The 26,295-nt window shown below is 46.7% G+C and overlaps 1 protein-coding gene across 3 annotated transcripts; it reads left to right on the top strand.

The window, feature by feature from the left end:
* The first annotated feature begins 3,375 nt into the window (after positions 1–3,375).
* On the top strand, positions 3,376–25,325 carry MAN2A2 (mannosidase alpha class 2A member 2). Of its 3 annotated transcripts, XM_043985125.1 has the most exons (24): positions 3,376–3,656; positions 5,239–5,390; positions 6,352–6,609; positions 6,695–6,839; positions 7,259–7,430; positions 8,001–8,128; positions 8,994–9,167; positions 10,070–10,256; positions 11,416–11,593; positions 11,917–12,119; positions 12,432–12,614; positions 12,766–12,880; positions 13,320–13,387; positions 13,568–13,733; positions 14,048–14,284; positions 14,610–14,732; positions 15,651–15,765; positions 16,205–16,338; positions 17,268–17,409; positions 22,099–22,232; positions 22,499–22,576; positions 22,973–23,167; positions 23,395–23,505; positions 24,343–25,325. In XM_043985125.1, exons 2-24 carry the CDS (start codon positions 5,259–5,261, stop codon positions 24,493–24,495), a joined length of 3,531 nt encoding a protein of 1,176 aa, XP_043841060.1. In that variant the 5' UTR covers positions 3,376–3,656; positions 5,239–5,258; the 3' UTR covers positions 24,496–25,325. The 3 variants fall into 3 exon arrangements, with proteins under 3 accessions (XP_043841060.1, XP_043841059.1, XP_043841058.1); XM_043985123.1 differs by lacking the exon at positions 22,499–22,576 and having other exon boundaries at positions 3,379–3,656; XM_043985124.1 differs by lacking the exons at positions 12,432–12,614; positions 22,499–22,576 and having other exon boundaries at positions 3,378–3,656.
* The last annotated feature ends 970 nt before the right edge of the window (positions 25,326–26,295 follow it).

Consider the following 26,295-nt stretch of genomic DNA (forward strand, 5'->3'; position numbering starts at 1 on the left):
TATATCTGAAACACTTTATGAATGTGTATGCCATCCTTTCTCAGAGGTCATGCTAATCTGTGTATTCATTTTAGTGCATATGCTCCTAAAGCAAGCGCCTGACAGCACTTTTAGTGAAGCAGGCTGTTTGATTCTTAACAGGTCTAATTTTTAGAAGGTTCTTTCTCATATTGCACCAAAATCTGGTTCCTTATAGCTTCTACTAGTCTAGAGAGCCCTTGTTCTGCCCTCTGGAACGGAACCCTCCACTTGGAAAGATCGTCCCAGGACAGGAAGCTTGGGATTTGTCCTCCAAGATAGGCAGATAGATGGTACAGTGAGCAGGTAGAATGCTGGGCCTGGTGCTCTCTCTCCCAGACCCAACCTCCTCTATTCGAGCCTTGAGTAAGACAAGATGGAAGTCAAGCCCTGGGAATGACTCCAGGACACAGAGAGGTGTCCGGACTTTGAATATGGTTGTAGAGATAGAGGTAGGGAATGAATCAGAGAATCATGAAGGACCTTGAGATTGAGAGCTGGATGGGACCCTGTTGGTCATCTAGTCCAACCCCCTCATGTGAAGAAACTATCGCCTGAGGAGTGAAGGGATATTCCTGGAGACACTGACATTTTAAGCTGCAGAGACAAGTGTGAAAGCCAGGCCTTTTGATTCCAAGCACAGGCATCTTTCCACTAAATCAGGTTGGGCTAGACTGGATGACCTCCAAGGCCCCCTCCAGCTCGATATTTGTTTTGTTTTTTGTTTTTTTTAGTGAGGCAATTGGGGTTAAGTGACTTGCCCAGGGTCACACAGCCAGTAAGTGTCAAGGGTCTGAGGCCAAATTTGAACTCAGGTACTCCTGAATCCAGGGCCGGTGCTCTATCTACTGCACCACCTAGCTGCCCCAGCCCTCCAGCTCTATATTGAGAATCCTCTGAACAAGTCTCTAAACTCAGTTGCCCTATTATTTCATCATCATTGAATAGCATTTACTAAGCATCTCACTTTATTCTATATTTGGTACACTAGCAGCAGAATCCAGAGGCTGTGATAACACCTTCCTTCCTCCCTGTTCCAACACACACACACACACACACACACACACACACTCACAGCCATAGCCAAAATTGTGAAGTGTTCCTTTTTTTTTGGTTTAACAAAAATGTATTAAGCACCAAGTACATGTAATGTCTGGGAGATACAGAGACAAAAATTAAATCCTGCCTTCAAGGAGCTTACAGTCTACTGGTGGGACACATGTCCCCAAGGAAGTAAATGCAAAGTACGTACAAATAATTTCCCATGAGCAAGAATGATGAACAAACACAACTGTGGAGGACTCAGCACCTCAGTTACATTTTTTTAAAATTAATAAAGTATTTTATTTTTTTCCCTCAGTTACATTTTGAAGAAAGCTAGAGAGTCTATGAAAAGGAGAGGAGGTGGGAGGCCATTTGAGACATTAGAAGCCACTTAAGCAAAGCAAAGGCACAGAGATAGTAGACAAAATGGGTTGGTTGGTTTGTTTGGGTTTTTTTGTGGGGCAATGAGGGTTAAGTGACTTGCCTAGGATCACACAGCTAGTAACTGTCAAGTGTCTGAGGCCATACTTGAACTCAGGTCCCTCCTGAATCCAGGGCCAGTGCTTTATCTACTGTGCCACCTAGCTGCCCCCTAAAATGATTTCTTTTACAGAGAATGAGCAGGTTAGTTTGACTGCAAAAAAAAGAGAAGTTAAATGGGTACAATATGAAAGAATGAAAAGGTAGGTGGGAGCCAGACTCTAGAGGCCTTTAAATGCCAGACTGAGAAATTTGTATCACATTCTGGTGGCAGTGGAAAGTCATTTAAGCTTTTTTAGTGAAAGGCAGAGGGTAATATGTCCAGATATATGTTTTAGGAATATTATTTGGAAGCTCTGTTGAGCATGAATCAGAAAGGAGAGATTGGAAACAAGGAGATCATGTGAGACAGTACAAAATGATGAGAACCTGAACTAGATTAGTAAAGTGAATGAAGAGAAGGGAATGGATGGATGCACGAGATGTGAAGATTCAATGGACCAAGTTTGGTAACTGAATGCATATATGGGGTTTGAAGGAGAAAGAAGAGTCAAGGATGACTGCAAGGTTGTGAGTGGTTAAAATTAGGAGTTTGGGGAATAGAAGTCTAATCCTTGGAGCTAATAAGATCGACAAACCAGAGTGTAAAGAAGAGAAGATGGTACAGAGTGGAGGGCTCCGGGCACAACAGAAGAAGGAGGGTGATGTGACAGAGGAAGCTGAGTGGTAAGAGAACAGTGAAACAATCTCCATTGTGCACTCCTTACTCCCTTTGTAAGGTATCATACCACCCTCCCACAGTTGCTTAAATCCTTTACTTCTCCCCCCCCACCCCATCCCAGCTCTCATAAAAGAATATGAAATGCATTTATGCTAAGATGCAAGTGATTGACAGGTTAAAAGTATTATCCTTCCCAAAGGAATCCAGGAATTAAGGGTTCTTTATTGAGTAACTGCCATATCCTCAGCATTGTCCTAGGCATTGTAGCATTTAGGAGAGAAGAATGAGCTGATTTCTGCTCTCAAGAAATGTCCAGCCTAAGCTGGAGGGATCAGACATACAAACACAAACATGCACAATATAACAAAAAAGCCCATTGTAATTAATGAGTGAGTGTGCGGTACTATTTGAATCTTAATTGGGCTACAAAGTTTGGGGGACAGAAGGTCTAAGTAGGATTTCAGGCATCTGTCAGCAGTTGTGGGGGGATGGGGGGTGGGTAGATTTTTTTTTTTTTTATCAAAGACCCTTAAATCCTATTGCACTGTGGTTTTCAAAACCCTCCTAAGTTTCATCTTCAGCTTGTTAGGGATGAATGGGACAAAATAATGGGGTGAGAGTCAGGTTGGCCATTACATAAGTGAAATCTGAGTGAGTGGGGCTCAGACATGCCAGGAGAAGACCTCACAGCCCTTGGGAAAAGGATGAGAAAGGGGTCCTTGAGGTCAATAAAATGTAAGCATCCTGAGGGCAGGGATTGTTTCTTTTCTTTTCTTATATTTGTATTTCCAACGCCACGAACGTAGCAGGCGCTTGATAAACGTATGTTTAATTGCCCTGCATGTATTATCTGGCTGGAGAGCGGGAGCCAAGGCAGCTGCAGAGAATGGGCTGGTCAGCAGGACGGCGCGGGGGAGGGCCAGAAGCAGAAGAGCCGGGGCCGGCCGGGGCCAGAAGGGGACTAGGCGCAGGGGAAGGGAGGCAGGGCAGTCCTGCGGCCCGCCCGCTAGGGAGTTGGGGGTGGGGCCGCGGCTGTCCCCGCCCCGCACGCAGATCGCTGCCCGGGCCGCGGCGGCTCCCGGAGCCTGGGAGAGGCGGAGCGCTGTCCGGCCTAGGCGCCGGGGCGGAGCGCGGCGCGGCGCAGGGGAGTGGGGTTGCTGCGGGGCGCGCTGTGCGGAGCCCGCTGCGCGGAGCCGGGAGGCGCCAGGGCCGGCGGGCCCCGCCAGCCCCCCGCCTTTCCTTCCTCCCTTGCCTCCGCCTTCCGCCCTTCCTTCTCCTGCTCCCTGCTCGGGGCGCGAGGCCAGCCGGCCGGCGCTGGGGATGTGAGAGGCAGAGAAGCGGGCCGGCCCGGGGCCCGGAGAGGCGCCGAGGAGGAGGCCGGAGCCCCAGGACGGTAAGGTGCCCGAGCCGGGAACCCTCGGGAAGCGGGGCTGGGGCGCCAAGGGGGAAACGAAGTGGGATGGGGACGCAACAGCCAGACCCCTTCCCCCGGTTGCAGCAGTTCAGAGTCACTTGGGGGCTGGGGCAGCTGGACCAGCTGCTTGTGGCGTAAGGAGGAGGTGCTGGTGGGATGCTCAGATGATTGGCAGGCGGAGTGGTGGAGGTCAGAATTAGGGGCTGCGAGGCATTTTGTAAGTGGTTGTTTGGCAGGAGGCTTTCTTGGCATTGCTTGTAGCCAGTTGCACTTTGAGACCCACAGAGCTATGAGAATATGGACCCTTGGGGTCTTGGATAAACAGAGATACTGGGTGTAGGAGGGTGAATGGCCTGCTGGTCCAGTCGGGCAGCTTGTTCCCTGGGATGGGGGGGGGATTACAGGTGCCTCAGTAATCAAAGTCTATTCCCCCAGCACCACCCCGCCCCCCATCCCCGCCAGCTCTGGCCCTGGCCCAGCCTCCTAGGGCTAAAAATAATGACTGGAGGCACCAAGCCTGGATTATATTAAGTAGGACACAGCTCCTTCTTTCTGTAGCAAGGCGACTCCAAGTCTTTCCAGGCTTCTGGGTCCGTGCCTGATGATGGTGTAGTGTCCCAGCCTATGTGCAGCATCAGCACCCAGGCCAACAGTTTTGTCCTCATACCCAATGAATAAAACACCAACAATCACTGGGAGGGGTCTGGTATGTAAATGATCTCACTCCAAAACAGAGACTGCTTGGCTCCCCACTTGCCCTGAGGAAAGCTTCTCAGAGACCAGGTTTGCTTCCAGTTTCAGTGATGGTGACCTGGGAGGCCACAGAAGTCTTTCCTACATAGGACTCACCAACCACTATTTTCCCTAGAACTATGTCAGGCTTCATCCTGTGCTTTTAGCATCACAGTGTAGAGGGAGATGACAATAGATAGGCTCTGTGCTGGCCGTCCAGTATTTTCAAGGGAGGCAGCATGGTTTCCAGAAGTATAAAGAGCACAGATGAGACCTGGCACTGAATCCCAGCTCTAATACTTTATAATTGCATGACCTTAACTACAGCTGAGTTTGCAGGAAAGACTTAGTGCTTTCCCTTCCTGCTCCTCACCCCCAAGTGGGGAAACAAAGAGTTCCTTCTTAGGCTTCCATTAAGAAAGATGCCACACACTCGTGTCTTGGTTCTTGTCCATAAGAATAGAATCAATTGAGAACTAGGTTCCCTGGGCCAAGTTGGGAACTGATGCCTTCCTTGGTTTTGGAAACTGCTTTGATTGGGACTAGGAAAACAACCGACTTGTTGGTCTGATCTCTCATTCCCTCATTATTTTTTTGTTTTGTTTTGTTGTTGTTTTGTTTTTTTGATGAGGCAGTTGGGGTTAAGTGACTTGCCCAAAGTCACACAACTAGTGTCAAGTGTCTGAGGTTGGATTTGAACTCAGGTCCTTCTGACTCCAGGGCCGGTGCTCTATCCACTGCACCACCTAGCTGCCCCTCATTCCCTCATTATTGCACTTGATGGAAAGACAAAAGGCATCGGGTACAGACAGTGTCACCCCTTCTACAGGTGTGTGCAGGGGGACCGGTATGAAGTTGAAGAAGCAAGTGACAGTGTGTGGGGCAGCCATCTTCTGCGTGGCTGTCTTCTCCCTCTACCTCATGCTAGACCGAGTGCAGCATGATCCCACCCGGCACCAAAATGGTGGCAACTTTCCCCGGGTAAGTCCTGCCCCGTGATGACTAGGACCTTTATTGATCTAATTCTCTGATTTTCACAGTTATGGACGCATATTTAATTGCCATAGCTAGTGACCTTACCACCCACTAGACCAGCTCTCCCAGGCTGGTTTTCTGTTAGTTATGTCTAAAACCTCCACTGATGTCTTCTTCTGGTGCCTTATGGCATAGAAGTGACCCTGGGTCTTTGTAGGTGATGCAGTGGAACCTAAGCTCTGACAGGGCCTAACAAGCTGTGCCACTGCTAATAGACTGTGTCAGTTGTTCAAAGAGTGGCCAAGTTAAGTTTGGAGAGCCTCATGACAGAGTGACTAGAATGATTACTTTTTTCAGGCTATAGTAATTCTCTTTCTTTCTTTCTTTCTTTCCTTTTTTTTTTTTTTTTGTGGGGCATTGGGGGTTAAGTGACTTGCCCGGGGTCACACAGCTAGTGTCAAGTGTCTGAGGCTGGATTTGAACTCAGGTACTACTGAATCCAGGGCCAGTGCATTAACCACTGTGCCACCTAGCTGCCCTGAGGCTATGGTCATTCTCAAAGATCATCTCCTAAATCCTAGTGGGGTTTCAGTTTATGTTGGTAGAGGGAATATTCATAGCAGGGAAAGTATTGAAGACAGCAGTGTCTGGGTCCAGGGTCTGTGGGGTAGGTTCCCTAGCCTATGTGCTGTATCCCCTCTACCCAGTCTATCCAATACTGGTGTTGGGCCAGAAGATGCCAAAATAAAGAGTTCTGTGAACTGCATGGTTTGTAGGCCTCGAACAAGATTCATCCTGAATTCACCCTTCACCTTGAATAGAGTCTATCTTTCCCTTTGTCCTCCTGTTTCTGGGGCCTCATTGGAGCAGAAAGGATCATGGCCAAATCCCAGGTGGATGCCATGAAGTAATTCTCATTCCTGGCCTAGGACATGGTAACTAATTGCCCGTGGTAATTAATTGGCAGAGCCAGATCTCAGTGCTGCAGAACCGAATTGAACAACTGGAACAGCTGCTAGAGGAGAATCATGAGATTATCAGCCACATCAAGGACTCTGTGCTGGAGCTGACAGCGAATGCGGACAGCCCTCCTGCTTTGCTCCCTTACCACACCCCCAATGGCTCCTGGGTGGTACCGCCCGAGCCCCGGCCTAGCTTCTTTTCCATTTCCCCCCAAGACTGCCAGTTTGCTCTGGGGGGGCAGGGCCAGAAGACAGAGCTCCAGGTGAGCATCAGGGAGATAGTGCGATGATTGTGGGGACTGGTGTGATGGTGCATAAAAGATACTGAGCCATTCCCTTGCCCAGCAGATGCTCACGGTGTCAGAGGAGCTGCCCTTTGACAATGTGGATGGTGGTGTGTGGAAGCAGGGCTTTGATATCCCCTACAGCCCCCATGACTGGGACTCAGAAACCCTCCAGGTGTTTGTGGTGCCCCATTCCCACAATGACCCAGGTAAGGGTGAGGGAGGGAAGAGGGGATTATTCTTCTCAGGCCTTGTATAACTCAGCTTCTGGTAGTACCACTTAGTCCTAGTTCCCCCCTGCTCAGTAATTGGAAGGGAAAGCTTCCTCATGTTGAGATAGAGGATCTTTTTATGATAATAATAGTAAGAGTAGGTGACACTTAAATGGGATTTTACACTTTATAAAGCATTTTACATGCATTTTTTTTATCTTCACAACAATGCTGTGAGTTAGAGAGGGCAGGCATTATCATCTCCATTTTACAAATGAGGTTTGCCCAAGGTTATATTCCACCAGCTACTTGTCAGAATCAGGCCTCAAACCTAGACCTTCTAACTCCCAGATCCATGCTTTTTGGGAATAGCCTTCAATGGGGCTGTCCCTGGAGCATCTCGTTGTTTTTCACAGGCTGGATCAAGACCTTTGACAAGTATTACACAGAACAGACACAACACATCCTGAACAGCATGGTGCCTAAGCTACAGGAGGACCCCCGGCGCCGCTTCCTCTGGGCCGAAGTCTCCTTCTTTGCCAAGTGGTGGGAGAACATCAATGCTCAGAAGAGGGCAGCCGTACGAAGGTAAGTGTACATGCTAGTCGACGGAGGAAGGGACTAGAGTATGCAGAGCTAAAGCAGAGGAGAGCAGATTGGGAAAGACCAAGGGAGAAGGGATGTGGGAAGAGATTTCCTTAAGCACTGTGTGCTACAGAAGGTGAGGAGGAAGCAGTAGACCAAAGGAAAGGAGAGATGGGGTAGTGGCGGTCAAGGAGACTTCTAGAGAAGACGAGTTGGCCAAGGAGGCATACGTCACCTGTGGAAAGGGAGGAGTCAGAGTTTAGTGAATGTAAAGGAAAATGATGTATCAGAAAGGTTGACATCAAGGAGCTAGGGAGAAGCAGTGGAAACCATACGGTTGGAGGTTGAGAGGAGAAGCCCAGTGTTGGGAGGAAGGGGAAAAAGTAGCCATGGTATCACTGCAGACTGAATTCCCCTTTCCTGCCCCCTCTTCTCCATAGCTGAAGTAAGTTAGCCTGACTGGGCTCTTTTTAGGCCAAGGTGGTCATTCTCCATGGCTCTGACAGGCAGTGATAAAATAGGGATGGGCTCTGGGACCTTGAACCATCCTGAGTGGGAGCCCTTGGCCTGCAGGTTAGTGGGAAATGGGCAGCTGGAGATAGCAACTGGAGGCTGGGTGATGCCTGATGAAGCCAACTCCCACTACTTCGCATTGATTGACCAGCTCATCGAAGGGCATCAATGGCTGGACAAAAACCTTGGTAAGTCCAGATTGGGGTATCAGCTTTTTAAAAAAAATTTAATTGAATATTTTTCAATTAAAAGTTTATTTTCTCTTTCTCTCATCTCCACCCTTCCCCCACCCCCCAACACACACATACATACATTGGAAAAAAAGAAAAAAGTCTTTTTTTTGTTTTTTTTTCTTTTTTGGTGAGGCAGTTGGGGTTAAGTGACTTGCCCAGGGTCACACAGCTAGTAAGTATCAAGTGTCTGAGGCCAGATTTGAACTTAGGTCCTCCTGACTCGAGAGCCAGTGCTCTCTCTACTGCACTACCTAGGTGCCCTCCAAAACAAAAGTCTCTTTTTTTTCAGGGCAGCAAGGGTTAATTGACTTGCCCAGGGTCACACAGCTAGTGTCAAGTGTCTGAGGCTGGATTTGAACTCAGATCCTCCTGAATCCAAGGCCAGTGCTTTATCCACTCAAAAACAAAAGTCTTAAACTGAATATACATAGTCAAGCAAAACAAATTTTCACATTGCCCATGTCCAAAAATATATGTCTTGTTCCAACACCTCTCTGTCAGGAGACATGGGTAGTATAAATCACCAGTCCTCTAGAAGTAAGTTTTTCCAAAGACCTTTTTACCTTCCAAGGAGGAGGAAAGTATGATTGTGCTGGGCACAGGTATTGATGAAAAGGGGTTAAGGGTGGACAGTGTATCCAGGTCAGGGATGCCTTTCATAGACATGAGTTTCCTTTGCATTTGGGGTGGCATTCAGCCAGACCATTTTCAGAGGCTCAGATCTCATTTAGCATTTTGTGAGAGTAGTCGGGGTTGCAAAAGGAATAGACAAAATTCAGAAAAGGAATCAGCACCTCTAGCCTTTCCCTTTCCTGCTCAGGTGTGACCCCACGCTCCGGCTGGGCGGTGGACCCTTTTGGACACAGCTCAACCATGCCCTACCTTCTCCGCCGCTCAAACCTGACCAGCATGTTAATCCAGAGAGTGCATTATGCTATCAAGAAGCACTTTGCTGCTACCCACAGCTTGGAGTTCATGTGGAGACAGACGTGGGGTAAGGGTTGGTGCAGAGTCAAATCCAGAGGGGGGCAGGGCATCAATGGCATTTTTTTCCCCATGGCCAAAAGAAAGAAAAAAGAAAAGGCTGCGTTCAGAGAGAAACTAGCAACAAAGGTGTAAGTTCCTCTCTCAGGCATCTCTTTGATCAGACCATCTGTATCATGGAGGGCAGTTGCTAGAACCAGTCTTCTTATGTTGACTTTTCTTCTGTGCTCCCTCCAGAAAGTCCTCCTCCCATCCCATTTCCTGAGAGTTTAAATAATAATAATTTATATATAAAGAATTTGTATAATGCTTGTAAGAGTTATGCTTTACATGTATCATCTCATTCGATCCTCACAACCACACTGTGAGGACTTAGTTGCTTTTATGGTCCCCGTTTGACAGATAAGGAAGCTGAAATTAAATGACTTGCCCAAAGTCACACAGCTAGCTAGTGTCTTGGCAAGATTCATATTCAGGTCTTCCTGAATCCATGTCCAGTGTTTTAATCGCTAGGCCACCCAGCTATCTCATGACCTTCTTTCCAGAAGATACGCTTTGGCAGGCCTATCTGTCCCACTTTAGAAAGTAAATTGTCAGGTGGTGAATTAAAGCATTGTTTTATCAAGGACCGCGAGACCTTCCTTGTCTGAGGTAGTCGGCTGGAACTGAGGAAATAATTGTTCACCAGGCTCCATTTCTCTGTTGCCTTAACATGTGTCCTGACTCCTAGTCCACATTCTCATTACTTCTTATTGATTCCTCATCTTGGGAAGCTTCTTGCTTTCTTCCAGTTCTTCCTCTGATTGTGGGCAACCTTATGAATGCCTATTCTTTGCCCACTCCTGACTGCCCCATGCACAGTGTTTGATAATTAAATGCTCAATAAACACCTGTTGGATATGCCCTCTGCAGACCCAGATGCCAGCACAGACATCTTTTGCCACATGATGCCCTTCTACAGCTATGATGTGCCACACACCTGTGGCCCCGACCCCAAGATCTGCTGCCAGTTTGACTTCAAGCGTTTGCCGGGTGGGCGAATCAACTGCCCTTGGAAGGTGCCACCCCGAGCCATCACAGAGACCAACGTGGCTGAGAGGTACCTGCCTGAAACTCGGGCCTACCTTACAGAGGGTAGCCGCTTATCCCCACTAACATCGGTTGTTACAAGGCCTAGCCAGGGCTCTCTGAAACAGTTCTAGGAGATTGTTCCCAGAGTGCTTTTCTGCCTACAGCCCTAAGGGTCCTTACAAAGCTGGCAGAGCTGGCTGACTCACGATGAGGCAAAACATTTCCAGAGCTGAGACACTTTGGAAGACACTATGGTCTTACAGACCATAAAGTTCTAGTTATCCCGAATCTCCTCTTAGGGAATCTGCATCATCAGGTCCTTGATGTTCAACAGAACTAGGGGTTTTATTTATTCTAGCATCAGGATCCTAGAATAGATTTCTTCAGAAATGGAAATGGAAAGCTTCAGGACCAGGGTCACTGGGGGCAGGGCAGGGCAATGGGGATTAAGTGACTTGCCCAGGGTCACACAGCTAGTAGGTACAAGTGTCTGAGGCCGGATTTGAACTCAGGTCCTCCTGAATCCTGGGGCAGTGCTTTATCCACTGTGCCACCTAGCTGCCCCCCCTTTTTTTTCAGGGTCATTTTTAATGGAACCAGACCTTCTGAGGAAACTTAGCAAGGCCAGGTCCAAACTCAAACCCAGTGCCAGAACTAGAATAGGAGTTGTTTCTTTCTTTGTTGGTTTTGGTTTGGTTTTGGTGAGGCATTTGGGGTTAAGTGACTTGCCCACAGTCACACAGCTAGTAAATGTCAAGTGTCTGAGGCCAGATTTGAACTCAGGTCCTCCTGACTCCAGGGCCGGTGCTCTATCCACTGCACCACCTAGCTGCCCCTAGAATAGGAGTTCTTAATCTGGGCTCGGGGAACTTGTTTTAAAAAAATATATTTTGATAACTGTACTTTAGTATAATTGATTTGTAAATCCACATGTTTTATTTTATGCATTTAAAAGAATTATTCTGAGAAGGGGTACTTAGGCTTCACCAGATTGCAAAAGTTAAGAACTTCTGTTTTAGAATGTAGCCAATTGAACTCAGCTTTTTCTTAGGATTCCTGTACTACATCCCTCAGTGCCATCAATTCCATAATTCCTCCAGTTGTAGCCTCCCAAGTCTCCTTGCCTTTCCTCTTCTACTGTGGGCCTGTGCTTGGCCCTCTACAGTATTATCTCTGCCTCCCCACAGGGCGGCTCTGCTTCTGGACCAGTACCGAAAGAAATCCAAGCTGTTTCGAAGCAACGTGCTACTGGTGCCACTTGGTGATGACTTCCGTTATGATAAGCCACAAGAATGGGATGCCCAGTTCTTCAATTACCAGCGGCTCTTTGACTTCCTCAATAGCCAGCCTGACCTTCATGTGCAGGTGTGATGGCTGCAAGTGAGAGCTGAGGGTTAGGGTTGACTTTGAAAATGCAAGGTTTGGATTAGTGTGTGGGGTGGTTACCGCTGCTATAACCCTGTCCGGGATAGCACACCCTACTGTTGACTCAAAAAGAAGGTGTTACATGGAGGTTTCCCAGTTTCTTTCAATAGCCAAATATTCCTCTGGAAGAGCTGGGTTGGGTTGAGTTGGTCTAGCTAGAATAGAAAAACTAACTTCCCCTAGCTGTCTGCAGGTGGTTAGAATTCCTGTGCTTCTCTGCTACCTATGGTGCTGATGGGAACTGGGATTGTATGTCCTTACAGGCCCAGTTTGGCACTGTCTCTGACTATTTTGATGCCCTGTACAAGAAGACAGGGGTGGAACCTGGTGCCCAGCCTCCAGGTTTTCCTGTGTTGAGTGGGGATTTCTTCTCTTACGCTGACCGGGAGGATCACTACTGGACAGGCTATTACACCTCCAGGCCTTTCTATAAGAGTCTGGACCGGGTCCTAGAGGCCCATCTGCGGTGAGAGACCAGGCGGTTTGAAGAAGGGGATAGGACTGAGGGCCAGGTGGACCACTGGGAAGTAGAAAGAATTAGGAAGGAGGAGGTAAAGGCAGGGTGGGATAACTATGGGACAAGATCATAGGATTTCTGAGTTGGATGGGGCATCAGTGGCTATTTAAATAGTAAGGTCCATAAGGATATGGAAATCTAGCCAGGCTAGGGTTGGAGCTAAAGAAGGGAGGGAGTGTCCAGGTTACCTGGGAAGGTGGAAGAAACCAGGAGATGTGGTTCTATCGAGGAAAGGAATAGTAACATCTCTCTCTGGGGCAGGGGCGCAGAGATCCTGTACAGTCTGGCACTTGCTCACACTCGGCATTCTGGCATGACCAGTCAGTACCCACTCTCAGACTACACCCTGCTGACTGATGCCCGTCGCACCCTAGGTCTCTTCCAGCATCACGACGCCATCACTGGTACTGCCAAGGAGGCGGTGGTGGTGGACTACGGGGTCAGGTGGGACCCTAGTACTTTTCCCTTTCAGGGCAAACTTAGGACTAGATAGGTGGGTTCAGTGGGAAGTAGACAGGCTCAGGGAAAAAGTGGGAAGCTTGGGAACAAGATTGTTTTCTTTTCCTTCTCTACCTCTCCTACCTCTGCCCTATAGGCTCCTGCGCTCTCTTGTGAGCCTGAAACAGGTCATCATCAATGCTGCTCACTACCTGGTGTTGGGGGACAAAGGAACCTACCATTTTGATCCCAACACACCTTTCCTCAGCATGGTGAGAGCTGCTCCTGGTCAGTTATCCTTCCTTATTTTTACCATTGGGAATCTTCTCCTAAGAGTGCCCTGCTCTCATCTCACTTGCTCTGAGCCTTGAGCTCTGCCCATAGAGCAGGCATCCTGGTGGGTCTGTCTGCCTTTGCCTGGCTAAACAGCTGCAAAGTCTGGTAGGAGATTGTGTGTAGGGTAGATACAGGAATCTCATCTGATGTTGGCCTTTTCTGTAGTTATTTTCCCTTTCTTATTCACTTTGGTCATTTAACCAGTATGCATTTATGAAGTGACTACTATGTGCCAGGCTCTGTGATAGTCACTGGGGTTGCAGAGACAATGCATGTGCAATGAAAGTCCTTGCCCTCAAGAAACTTACATTCCCTTGGGAGAGACTTGTATACATATAGCTACATATGAAATAAACACATATGACTTTATTCCAGGACGACACACGCCTAACCCAGGATGCCCTGCCTGAGCAGACAGTGATTCAGATAGATTCCTCACCTCGGTGAGTGGTCAGACTAGACTTCTCTCAGAATTTTTCTGACCCATAACACTCCAAGCCCATTGTGTGCAGCCCTTTCCCATCTTCAAAGACCATTCTCCTGTTTAACTCCCCTACCTTCTCTACCTTTTCCTGTGGCTCTGCTCCTCCTCTGGTCTAGCTTTTTATCCATCTGCCCGGCAGGTTTGTGGTCCTGTTCAACCCCCTGGATCAGGAGAGGCTCAGTGTTGTTTCTTTGCTTATTAACTCTCCGAGGATCCGGGTCCTCTCTGAGGAGGGCCAGCCGTTGGCCGTGCAGCTCAGTGCCCACTGGAGCTCTGCCACTGACATTGTGCCCAATGTGTACCAAGTAGGTGTCATGGGGAGGGACCCAAAGAGGCTGTGGGGGATGTTGGGATGGAATAAATGTCATCTTGAAGTTTGACTCTTGTGATTCTGTGATGAATGTCTGCCTCTTCCCGGAATTCCCAACCTCTCCCTATAGGAATGCCCCCTTGTGTTCATCGACACTTCCCCTCTTCACTCATCTCTCTTTTTTTCTGTTGCATCACTTCCCTTACAGGAGGATGGACTATGGGTTGGGAGCTTATCAGCTCCTGGTGTTTGAACTTGGGAGAGGTGAGGAGGCTGCTCTGGTCTCATTTTTTACCTTGTATCTGGCAGGTATCTGTGCCAGCCCGCCTACCTGCCCTGGGTCTCAGCATCCTACAGTTGCATCCAGGCCTAGATGGGCGCCGCACCCTGCCCTCCTCCGTGCGTATCTACCTGCATGGCCGCCAGCTGTCTGTTGGCAAGCATGAGATCTTCCCCGTGCGTGTCGATGAGGCCGGGACCAGTGACTTTGCCCTCAGCAATCGCTACATGCAAGTCTGGTTCTCAGGCCAAACTGGGCTCCTCAAGGTAAAGGAGAGGGCTAGGGAAGGAAGTGAAGGGAGGGAAAGGAGATCTGGGGAAAATGGGGCCAGGATTAGAGTTAAATGGGGAGGTCCCTTAGGGCAAGTCAGAGATGTCACCAGTCTCCAAAAGTAACAAGGGTTGGGGAGGTGGGGGAGGTGGGTCTCCTGGGCTGACAGGGAGAGGGAGAGCTCAGAAGCAGATAGAATGACCCGTGTGCTGGGGAATACCTGGAATGCAATCCCTTTAAGATGATTGTCAGTCTATTCCCGGGTGGGCAGGTCTGATATTCTGGGATGGGGCCAGGGGTCAGGGCTGTGTTTGTTGGCAGAGCGTCAAAAGGGTGGATGAAGCACAGGAGCATCGATTAAGTACCGAGTTCCTCATCTACGGCACCCGGACCTCCAAAGACAAGAGTGGCGCCTACCTCTTCCTACCTGATGGCGAGGCCAAGGTACAAGCACATGGGCAGGCCTAGAACTGTGCCAGTGAGATATTGAGCCTAAGCATCTCTCTCATTGCTCACGCTAATCTCTAGTAAAATCCATGTTTACCACCATACCTTTGGTTTGACCTTGGGGAGTCTGGTTAGGAAATATCTACAGAGAGACACAACACAAGCAGTGGCCACAGTAGATAGTGTCTCAGTAGATAGAGTACTGGACTTGGAATCGGAAGACCTGAATTCAAATCCTGCCTCAGATAATTAGTAGCTGTGTGACCCTGGGCAAGTTATTTTATCCTTTCCCAGCCTTGGTTTCCTTATCTGTAAAATGGGGGTAAAAAAAATAGTATGTGACTCAGAAGATTGCTGTGAGGATCAAATAAGATAATGCCTGGGGCTCATTTAGTCTTTCTCTGCCTGTTTCCTCATGTGTAAAATAGATCAGAGCTAGAGAGAGTGTGGTCTGGTGGAAAGAACACTGGATTCTCCCAATCTTTTTTTTTTTTTTTTTGGTGAGGCAATTGGGGTTAATTGACTTGCCCAGGGTCACGTAGCTAGTGTTAAGTGTCTGAGGCTGGATTTGAACTCGGGTCCTGACTCCAGGGCCAGTGCTCTATCCACTGCACCACCTAGCTACCCCAAGAGCACTGGATTCTCTATCGTAAGACCCAGGTTCTAATCTCACCTGCCCTCACTAACTGTATGAGTCCCTTACCTATTTCCTGAGCCCATTCCCTTATCTGTAATGGAAGGACAATAACGCATACGCTGTCTGTCTCACAGAGGTACCATCAGGATGCAATTAGATAACATAACACCAAGTCCTATGTAAATGTAAGTTGTTGTTATTAACCAGGTTAAGGGCTCCATTCCTCTTAGTTTATTCACTGTGCTGTGATGCTCAGCACCTGCCTGCTCTGTTCCTAGCCCTATGTCCCCAAGGAGCCCCCCGTTCTTCGGGTCACTGAAGGTCCCTTCTTCTCGGAGGTCGTTGCCTATTACCAGCATATGCAGCAAGTGGTTCGGCTCTACAACTTGCCAGGTGAGTCCCAAAGGAGAAATGTCTGCCCCGAGATTAGAAGCAGTGCTTAGGGAGAGAGGCATTACCAAGGGAGGTCCACTGCTCCCAGTCTTGTGTTCCCATCTTGAGCGCCGTCATATTACCCAGGACATACCTACTAAATTTTTTTCTTAAGTTTTATTCTGAAAGTGTTACAATGACTCTTTTTTGGTGGGGTAAAGTGGGGAGGGGATCACTATTTCTACACCTACACCTCCCCCCCCTCCCCACTTTAAGGAAGAGAAAGTCCTGGGGATGGGTGGAGAATGTAACAAAACCAAACCTGGTGATAAATAAGCATAATCAAGCCAAACACATCCACACAGTAGCCATGCAGGTTGTATGTTTCACAGCTGAGAGGTCATTCCCTTCCTCTTCCAACACTATCCCATCCTATCTCTCTCTGCCTCACCTCTCCCAGGGGTCGAGGGCCTCTCCTTAGATATCTCCTCCCTTGTGGACATCCGAGATCATGTAAATAAGGAGTTGGCACTTCGTATCCAGACGGACATTGAAAGTGAAGGCACCTTCTTCACAGACCTCAATGGATTCCAGGTACGATGCCTTGGAATAGGCCTTTGGAAGCCCTTCTACACAGGTCTAGGTGTGTGCGTGCGTGCGTGCGTGTGTGTGTGTGTGTGTGTGTGTGTGTCTCTCTCTCTCTCCCCCCTACTCCTATTCCTATTGAAGGTGCTGGTTGTCAATCCTACTTTTGTGGGGGTAGGAGAGAGCAAAGGGTTCTTAACCTGGGGTCAATGAGCTTTTATTTCAATCTGTTGTTTGTTTATTGATTTTTTTTTGCGGGGCAGTGGGGGTTAAGTGACTTGCCCAGGGTCACACAGCTGGTAAGTGTCAAATGTCTGAGGCCAGATTTGAACTCAGGTCCTCCTGAATCCAGGGCTGGTACTTTATCCACTGCGCCACCTAGCCACCCCGTTTATTGATTTTTAGCATTCATTTTTTTACATGTTGAGTTCCAAATTCTCTCGACCAGCCCCTCCTCCACCAATTGAAAAGGCAATAATATGAAATCAATTATACATTGTGAAGTCATTTAAAGCATATTATCATGTTAGCCAGCCAATGAGCTTTTTAAAAAACGAACTATTTCATTATAATGGGTTTTCTTTATAATTTTGTATATTTTGCTGTGTGCATTTAAAAACTTGATTCTTAGCAGGGAAGCTAGGTGACTCAGTGGATAAAGCACTGGCCCTGGATTCAGGAGGACCTGAGTTAAAATCCAGCTTCAAACACTTGACACTTACTAGCTGTGTGACCTGCCCAAAACAAAACAAACAAAAACCGAATTCTTGAAAAAGTTCATAGGCTTCACCACACCACCAAAGGGACCCATGACCCAAGAAAGGTAAAGAGCCTCTTGTACAGGGTTGATACAGGGCACAGGGAACCCACAGGGGAATCTGAGTTGCAGAACAATAGCCAGCTGCCTCTCATGGGCTATGTCTTACCATCTTCTCCAGATACAGCCCCGTCGGTATCTGAAGAAGCTGCCACTGCAGGCCAACTTTTACCCCATGCCAGCCATGGCCTACATCCAGGACAGCCAGAACCGCCTCACCCTGCACACTGCTCAAGCCCTCGGCGTCTCCAGCCTGAACAGCGGTGAGTGGGCATGCTGTGCTACAGCTGTAGTGGAAGAAACATCCAACAACACCAGCTCTAGCTAGTTTATGACTTAGCATAATGTGAATAGGCAGTATCTCCTCATTTGCTTCCAACCATGTCTTCAGCCTGCCGTGACTTTTTCGTATGGATGGTTGGTACAAAGGAGGAAGAAAAGAATGTGGTATTTGTGTAATTGCAAAACCATCCATCCAGCTGTGTTGGCAGTGAGCCAATCCATGATGGGTGGGGGAAGGAGGCTGGGATGTATGCTTTTTTTAAAAAGTACGTATTTTATTTTTCCCCCAATTACATATTAAAACAATTAAAAAAAATTTTTTTTTAAGTTTTGAGTTACAAATTCTATCCCCACCTCCCTGAGACAGTAAGGAATTAGATATAGTTATATATGTGCAATCATGTAAAACATTTCCATCTTAGCCATTTGTACAAAAAGACTCAAATGAAAGGAAGTGAAAAATAGCAGATGCGTGCTTTTTTAACCTGAAGAGATGTGGTTAAAAAAAAAAAAAACCTGCGAGTCAGGCAATCTAGGTCACTAACTAGCTGCGTGATCTTGGGAAAACCACTTAACCTCTCTGGGTCTCATATTAAAAATTAACCAGTTGCCCTGAATACTATCAGTAGGTACATTTCTAAAATTTTGTGCTTTATGACCTAAGTAAGGGGTTGGATCTATTCAAGTTACAGATAGGACATTACCACAAGGCTCAGTAATAAGATACTGTCAGGGACAGCAACTGATTTTGTCCTGAGACATGTTGCTAAGCTGCCCCTCACTGACTTCTGTAGCTTTGTGATGTTGAAGAGTCAGGTATCCCAAGGCCAGTGACCAGCTGCCTTCACAAAATTCACATCACTCTGCTCTGTGTAACTATTTGGGAGCTTATTTTATTATAACAAATGGAGCAGACCTAATCGTATTTGTAATGGGCATGATCTGCTTCTCTGCTCCCTCTGGGATGTGAGTGTAAACATTAATTAGTTATCTAGATCTTTATACAAGGTAATGCACTTTTTAAATCTTTTCTCTTTCAGTGATATAATAGGAAAAAAGGTTGAGAATCAGGCCCACAGAAAATAGAACAAGCATGTAAGCACTGAGATTGAAGTAGGAAAAATCAAAAGGATACTGTATGCAAAGGCTAGGAAGGCTTAAGTTACTAAGTTAGTAAATTGTTATTAAGACGGCTGTGAACTCTTACTGGAGAGCTATGAGAAAATAGGTAGACACGGATGTCTACCATGCATTCATAGCTTTGTAAGGGCCGTTGTCCTTAGGGCCTTTACAGTCACTCAAAAAATTTTTAATTGATATTTTGGTTTCTACATCATCTAGATTTCCCTGTATCACTCCCTTTCTCCCCTTCCAAAGAGCCATATTTTTTTTTTCCCCCTTTTCTGGGCAATGGGGGTTAAGTGACTTGCCCAGGGTCACACAGCTAGTAAGTCAAGTGTCTGAGGACGGATTTGAACTCAGGTACTCCTGAATCCAAGGCCGGTGCTTTATCCACTGCACCACCTAGCCGCCCCCAAGAGCCATATTTTTTAAACAAAGACTTAACAAAAAAATAGGAGGAAAAAAATTCAGCAAAACTGATCAAAACATTGGAAAAAATCTGCTGTTATATGCAATGTTTAACATAGCTCTACAAAGGAGATTAGGGAGGGGGATCGGGGGAGATGTCTTCTCTCACCTCTTCTATGAGACTGAGTTTGTTCTTTATAATTTTGCAACATTCAGCTTAATTTTCCATTTACATTATCATAGTCATTGTGTATATTCTTTTTCCTGGCTCTCCTTATTTTACTTTGCAACAGTTTATGTCTTTCCATGTTTCTCTGTAATCATCCTGTTACTTACAGCACTGTAATATTCTGTTACTTTCATGTACCATAGTATTCCTTTCTCTACAAATATGTTTTCGCCAATCAATGGGCATCTACTTTCCAGTTCTTTGCTATCACAAAATATTTTGGTGCATATGGGGACTTTCTTCTTCTTAATGACCTCTTGGGGGCATATGCCTAATAGTTTAATCTCTGGGTCAAAGGGCATACATATTTTAGTCACTCAGTTTACATATACTGACTTGTACCATAGCTCCATCTATAATACTGTTGCCATTTTCATTAACAATGCAGTTATCTAATGAAGGAATACCGGACTGTGAGATAGCAGGCCCATTGTACTCAGTGTCCTCATCTGAATGTGGAAGGAGGCAGAGAATGCTAACTGGAGAGATAAGGAAAGGCTTCCTATGAGGAGATAGGACCTGAACTGAGCCTTCAAAGAAGCTAGGGATCCTAAGAGGCAGAGATAAGGAGCAAGTATATTTTAGGCAGGAGGAACAGACAGTCTGTGCCAAAGAGATAGCAAGTTGAGTTGGAGGAGCAGCCTCAGTAAGGCATGGAGGAAAGCAGGATAAAATGAGTCTGGGAAGGTAGTCTGGAGCCAGATTGTGTAGGGCTCTAAATTCCAGGCTGAAGAGTTTGCATTTCAGCCCTGAGGCAGTATGATGCCACTGAAGATTTTTGCATAGGTGGCATAAAATCACAGAAAGGACCTAGGGGGCACCTAAGCCAGCCTCTTCATTTTGCAAATGAAGAAACTGAGGCCCAGGAAGTTTAAGTGACTTGCTCAAAGTCTTTTAAGTAGTTAAACATCAGAGGTAGGATTTGAACACAGATCATCAGATTCCAGAACCAGTCCTTTTCCACCGTAATAATAATAGCTGATGTTCACATAGTACTTTCTATGTGCCAGACACTGTGCTAAATGCTTTACAACTATCACCTCATTTGTTCCTTGTAACAGCCCTGGAAGGTAGGTGCTATTTATTATCATCCCCCTTTTACAGATAAGGAAAGTAAGGCAAACAAGTTAAGTGACTTGCCCAGGGTCACACAGCTAGTTAGTATCTGAGGGTGGATTTTAACTCAGGGCATTTTGACTCGAAGCCCAATATTCTATCCGCTTCACCATCTAGCTGCCCCATACCCTCGCATCAGATCTGAATTTTAGGAGTATTAAGTTGGTAGCCATATGGAGGATGGGTTAGAGAGGGCAGATACTGGAAGGGAAACTGATTAGGAGAATACTATAATAGTCTAGGCAAGAGGAGGGCTTGGACTAAATTGGTGGCCATGTGAGGGGAGAGAAGTGGCTATGAATGGAGAGTATCTTATGGAGGTTGAATCATTGAGACTTGGCAACTGATTTATCATGGGGAGGTGGGCAAGAGGAGAGAAGCGAGGATGCTTCCAGGCTGTGAAGGGAGATTACTGGAAGAATAGTACCCACAGAAATCAGGAAGTCTTCAAGGATGGGACAGGTTTAGGGGAAATAGCTGGGTTTTTTGGTGAGGCAGTTGGGGTTAAGTGACTTGCCCAAGGTCACACAGCTAGTAAGTGTCAAGTGTCTGAGGTCAGATTTGAACTCAGGTTCTCCTGACTCCAGGGCCGGTGCTCTATCCACTGCACCACCTAGCTGCCTCTGGAAATAGCTGTTTTGAACCCATGTTCAAATTCTTATAGCTGTGTGACCTGTAATTTGGAGAACTCTACAAATTATAGAACTGTTAGTACTCTTCACTGAGAGCCAGAGTTTACTCACCAGATTCTCCCTTATGCTGTTTCGATCACAGATTAGAAACAAAAAATAGTATGTACAAAGCATTTCAAATCTAAGATGTCATTTGGACATCCTTGGTCAAGATGCTCAGTAGAGATTGGAGGCTAGAAAAATTGCATTGAGATAATAGAATGCTTAGGAGCAGACAGCATTGAAGGCTGAAGAAGAGAGAGAAGGCTGAGGACTGAGACTTCAGGGTCACCATAGTAAAAAAGCAGGAAATATATAATGATCCAGCAAATTAGCTAGAAAGGAAGTCATCTGACAGGTAGAAAGAGCCAAGAGAGAAAAGCTATTATCTAGAAGGGGCGTGATCAACCACACCAAAAGCTGCAAAGAGGATTGAGTACTGCAAGGACTGAGTAAAGGTCATTGGATTTAGTAGTTAAGAGATCTTGGGGGCATTCTTTTAGAAACCAGACAAGCAGCTCTGTTCTTCATCCAATAAAAGGATTTGCTGTGTTATTCATACCTCAGAGGGGGCAGTTTACTTGCAAGGAGCAGGAGTCCAAGTGTCTACTCTGCCCTCTGACACTCCCATGGCCACTAGACAAGCCATCTACAAAGTACCTTTTTAAACCCCAAAAGTTTTCCCACTTCATGTTTTCAAAAATAGGTTTTCTTTTCCAGTCAAGATACTTGGGACAAAATTTCCAATAGCCTTTTGTTAATACAATAAGTATTCATTAAAGTACCCTTAGGACATGTCATCTTTATGAACTCATGGTACAATGGAAAGAACATGACTTGATTCTACCAATGAGTAGCTACTTGACCTGGGACAGGTGACAGCCTCTCTGGGCCTCAGTTTCCCCATCTGTAAGAAGAGGGGGTTAGACTACATGGCCCTTCCAGCACTAGAGTTGTGATCCTATAACACCTTCCTATCCTAAGACTTTTGGCATCTTGTCCCATCTTGTTCTTCCCTTAAGGAGAGCTTTGACATTTTTTCCTACCTTTCTGTTTGGGGTTTGGGTTCTGTCAGGAAAGGTACAAAGCTATGCCCTGGGGACTCATCCTTTTAATTTCTTCAGGCCAGCTGGAAGTTATCCTAGACAGACGCCTGATGCAGGATGACAACCGGGGCCTAGGCCAAGGACTAAAAGATAACAAGAGAACCTGCAACCGGTTTCGCCTCCTGTTGGAACGACGTACCACTGCCAATAAGGTACCATTCCTGGGGCCCCTCTGAAAGTGAAAGTGCTCCGAATTGGCTTGCCACTTATGGGTCTCAGCCTGGGGATGAGGGAATGAAGTTAGAACATTTGAGTGGACTAAGAAGTGGGACCCATTTCTGGGGTTGTGTGGTGGGGGTGTGTCGATTTCTCATTCATCCCACTGCTGTCTGACTTCACTCTGCTAACCATCACCTTGCTATCTTATATACTCCTGATTATCCATCTTTCTTCATTCCATAACTTACTTTGCCATCAGCCACTTAGCTTCTTTTCCAAACTGGCCTCTGCATTTAGGCATTTGGTCTTTCCCAGCAGCAGGAGCGGCAACCAAGAGGTAAAGTCCAGCAAAGGTAGTTTTTGTCTAGTATTAGCCAGTGGTATCTGGAGCCCTGTCAAGTTCAGATCCTGTAGAGTTCCTCGTGTCTGTGTGTATGGGAGATAATTAGTACTAGAGGAGATAATTTGCCTACTCAGTAGTACCTTTTTTTGTCTGGGAATGGTGGTCACTAGATGGGCTTGGGGGGGAAATATCAGATTAGTCAGTAAGCATTTATTAAGCATTGGCAAGGTAGTATAAATTGTGCTAAAGCCAGGATAGAATGGCTTGAAGTTATACTTGGATCAGGAGGAAAGACAAGGTTATTTCATAGGATGTAGGTATATCTCTTCTCCCACTTACCCATCACTTTAGTTGCTCTGCCTCACCCAGGTCTTGGTACTAACATTGCAGGTGCAAGATGGTCGCCCAACCAGCTTCCCATCTCTCCTTAGCCACCTGACTTCCATGCACCTAAACACACCTGTGATGGCCCTACCTGTGGCCAGGGAGCAGCCTGGAGGCCCTATCTTACGCTCATTTCAGCCCTTGGCCTCCTCACTTCCTTGTGACATTCATCTGCTCAACTTGCGAACACTCCAAGCTGAGGTGAGTGCCCTGGGTCCCACTCTTCAGCCTCTGATTTGCACTTCTCATGCCAGTCTTCCATGTGCTCACTCACTGCAACTATTTCCCAACCCATTCCTGCCTCAGAAGGGCCCTGCGGTGTAGGCAGAAGTTCCTTAAGTTTCAAGATTTCATATTGGATCTCTGGTATGCAGTGGTCCCAACACTTTGGCAGCGTCCATACTCTTACCGTCACCTCCATTCCATAGGATGACAAGCTACCCTCACCTGAGACTGCACTCATTCTACACCGAAAGGGCTTTGACTGTGGCCTGGAGGCCAAGAACTTGGGTTTCAACTGTACCACAAGTCAAGGCAAGGTGAGCATGGGATAGTACCAAACAGATAAATGAAACATGGATCTATGTCAGCTGTTTGGCAAAGCAGACAACTAAGTCATTTTGAGAAATGCCAAGAGGAATAGCAAGGCAGGGGACAACTGGATAGGGATGGGGTAGGATGATGGAGACTTCTTTGAAAGACAGATGAGCAATATTCCATTGTCCTTTAAGTCCCTCCATCCTAATGTACTGAAATAGGAAGCTTTCACAGGCCAGATAAATGGAACACTCACTTTCCATTACTACTTTTATGTAAGATCCTTGACAAAGTTAGTAAAAACTTTTAAAAGACAACCCTAAAACTTGTTGGATGGGGGAAAGGATACATTCAGAATTGAAGGAGATGTAGAAAAAAATATACATAAAAACAAGCTTTAAAAGACCCATAAATGAAATAATAATTTATATTTGTTGATGTTTGTGTGATGAGATTTACATCATGGGTATCTAGTGCTAATCAGAATTGCTACAGCTGGAAGGAATCTTAGAAATCTTCTCATTCAAGCACTTTGGGTTAAGAGTCTAGCCCAGGGTCACAGAGTATCTGAACAGGGTCAGGTATCTGAGGCCAGATTTGAACTCAGGTTCTCCTGAATCCAGAGCCAGTGCTTTATCTACTGGGCCACCTAACTGCCCCCAAGCACTTTGTTTTACATTTGGAGAAACTAAGGCCCAGAGGTTAAGCGACTTGTACCCCAGGTCTTAAAAGTAGGAAGTGGCAGAGCCAATATTTAACCCCATATTTTCTGGCTCCAAATCCGATGTTCTATGCTGACTGTCAGTTGCATGCTTGGCTCATATCAACTCTTTCTACAGGTGGCCCTGGGGAGCCTTTTCCAAGGGTTGGATGTGGGCTTCCTGCAGCCCACTTCACTGACATTACTCTACGCTCTGGGCTCACCCTCTAACAGCATGGACATCCACTTGGAACCCATGGAGATTTCCACCTTTCGCCTCCGCCTGGGCTAGTATTCTTCGTGGCCAGGAGAGGAAGCACATCCATACAGACCACCTTTCAGAATAAAGCTGGGATGGACAGCTACACTGGGTGCCCCAACCTACTCCACCTTCCCCAACTGTGCCAGACTGAGCTCTGCCCCAGTGTTCTCTATTTATTGTTGCTCCTATGCTTGGGGGGCTGCCCAGAAGCCCAGCGTTAGACAGATGGGGCAAAATGCAGGTAGGCTCAGGAGTGAGAGGCTGGCCCTATACACCAGAGCAGATGGTGCTGGGCGGTACCTTGAGGTGCATGAGTGGCTGCCCACTTGGACATGAGGTTCTTGCCCCTGGTTTCTATTGTGTCTCCCACTGGTAGCCTTTGGGATACAGAGGACCAAGAAGAGAAGTATAGAGAAGAACGGAGGGAGGCAGCAAGGAGTAAAATGAAATCTCTGCTCTTGTCTTGCTGCACTGATTCAGGGGAGTAGCTGAGGCAGGTACACAATGATCCCTCCATCGGTCAGAGCTGGCTCTGAAATGAAGTACAGTGATTGTGTAGACCCCGAACACTTTAGTGTGATAACCAGGTCTAAATAAATCTGAGAACAGTTTTAACTTAAAAGAAAAGGAGCAATAATGGGGGTAAAGGAAAGATTTTTCTCCTTTGGAATTGGAATCCCTAGGTGAGCTGCTGGTTGCTAGGCCCAGCTACACCGGGTACTGCCCTGGCCAAGGGGATCTGCATCAAGCAGGTGATTTTGTAGCAGTCAGTAAGAACTCTCTGTATGGAACTAGAGACTGTGACTTTGTCAGAGTTCACAGGATACTTCAGGTAACAAAATTCATTTCAAACTAGTAACCTGGTCTGTGTGTTGCTTTGGGATTTGGTGGTGGTGGGTGGCCTTCCATCTTCTGCTTATGGTCTGGCCTTGCCTGTCCATGGTGTTCCATTTTGACTGGTGTACTTCTTCTTTTTTTTGTTTGGTTTTGGTTTGGTTTTGGGTTTTTTGGTAAGGCAATTGGGGTTAAGTGACTTGCCCAGGGTCACACAGCTAGTAAGTATCAAGTGTCTGAGGCCGGATTTGAACTCAGGTCCTCCTGAATCCAGGGCCGGTGCTCTATCCACTGTGCCACCTAGCTGCCCCAACTGGTGTACTTCTTAACAGCTCGATGGGCCTTGACTCCTTCATAGGATCAGCAACCAAACTGGTCAAGTACAAAACATAATAGAGGTGTTTTGTTTTCCAGAGAAGAAACTTTTAAGCTACTCTACCTCCCTTCCTCCTCTACCCCTAGAAATGCTTTAAACTCTCATTGCAGAGTTTCCCTGGTTGTGGGAAACCCCTGATCTAGAAGCAGAATAGCTGTTGAGACAGACTGGGAATGGAAATGAAGTAAGGGAGCCTTTATGTCAGGGAGACCACCAGCAGTGTTTCTGAAAAATTCTGGCCCATTTCCTTTTCTTTTTCCTTTTTTTTTTTGTTGTTGTTGTTGTTGTTGAGGCAATTGGGGTTAAGTGACTTGCCCGGGGTCACACAGCTAGTAAGTGTTAAGTGTCTGAGGCCAGATTTGAACTCAGGTACTCCTGACTCCAGGGTCGGTGCTCTATCCACTGTACCACCTAGCTGCCCCCATTTCCTTTTGAGTGGGGGCAGATGCTTTCATCTGGCACAGGTTACCCAGGACCAGTAACAATAGGAGACCTTGAAAAACAAGTATTCCAGTTTGTTGGGATATTGATCTTCCCTCTAGATTCCAGGCTGAGAGATGGTTGCGCAGCAGAGAAAGTACCTCTGAAGCCCTGATCCATGTCCTGAGTTGGGGATGGCT

This window comes from Dromiciops gliroides, chromosome 2, assembly GCF_019393635.1.
Source record: "Dromiciops gliroides isolate mDroGli1 chromosome 2, mDroGli1.pri, whole genome shotgun sequence".
NCBI lineage: Eukaryota > Metazoa > Chordata > Mammalia > Microbiotheria > Microbiotheriidae > Dromiciops > Dromiciops gliroides.

Excerpts from the sequence above, each read along its gene's own strand:
- MAN2A2 (XM_043985125.1), top strand. The coding sequence starts at position 5,259 with ATGAAGTTGAAGAAGCAAGTGACAGTGTGTGGGGCAGCCATCTTCTGC. Across the intron at positions 11,594-11,916 it reads AGCCTGACCTTCATGTGCAG|GCCCAGTTTGGCACTGTCTC; the intron begins GTGTGATGGCTG and ends ATGTCCTTACAG. Across the intron at positions 22,233-22,498 it reads GACGTACCACTGCCAATAAG|CCACTTAGCTTCTTTTCCAA; the intron begins GTACCATTCCTG and ends CTTTGCCATCAG.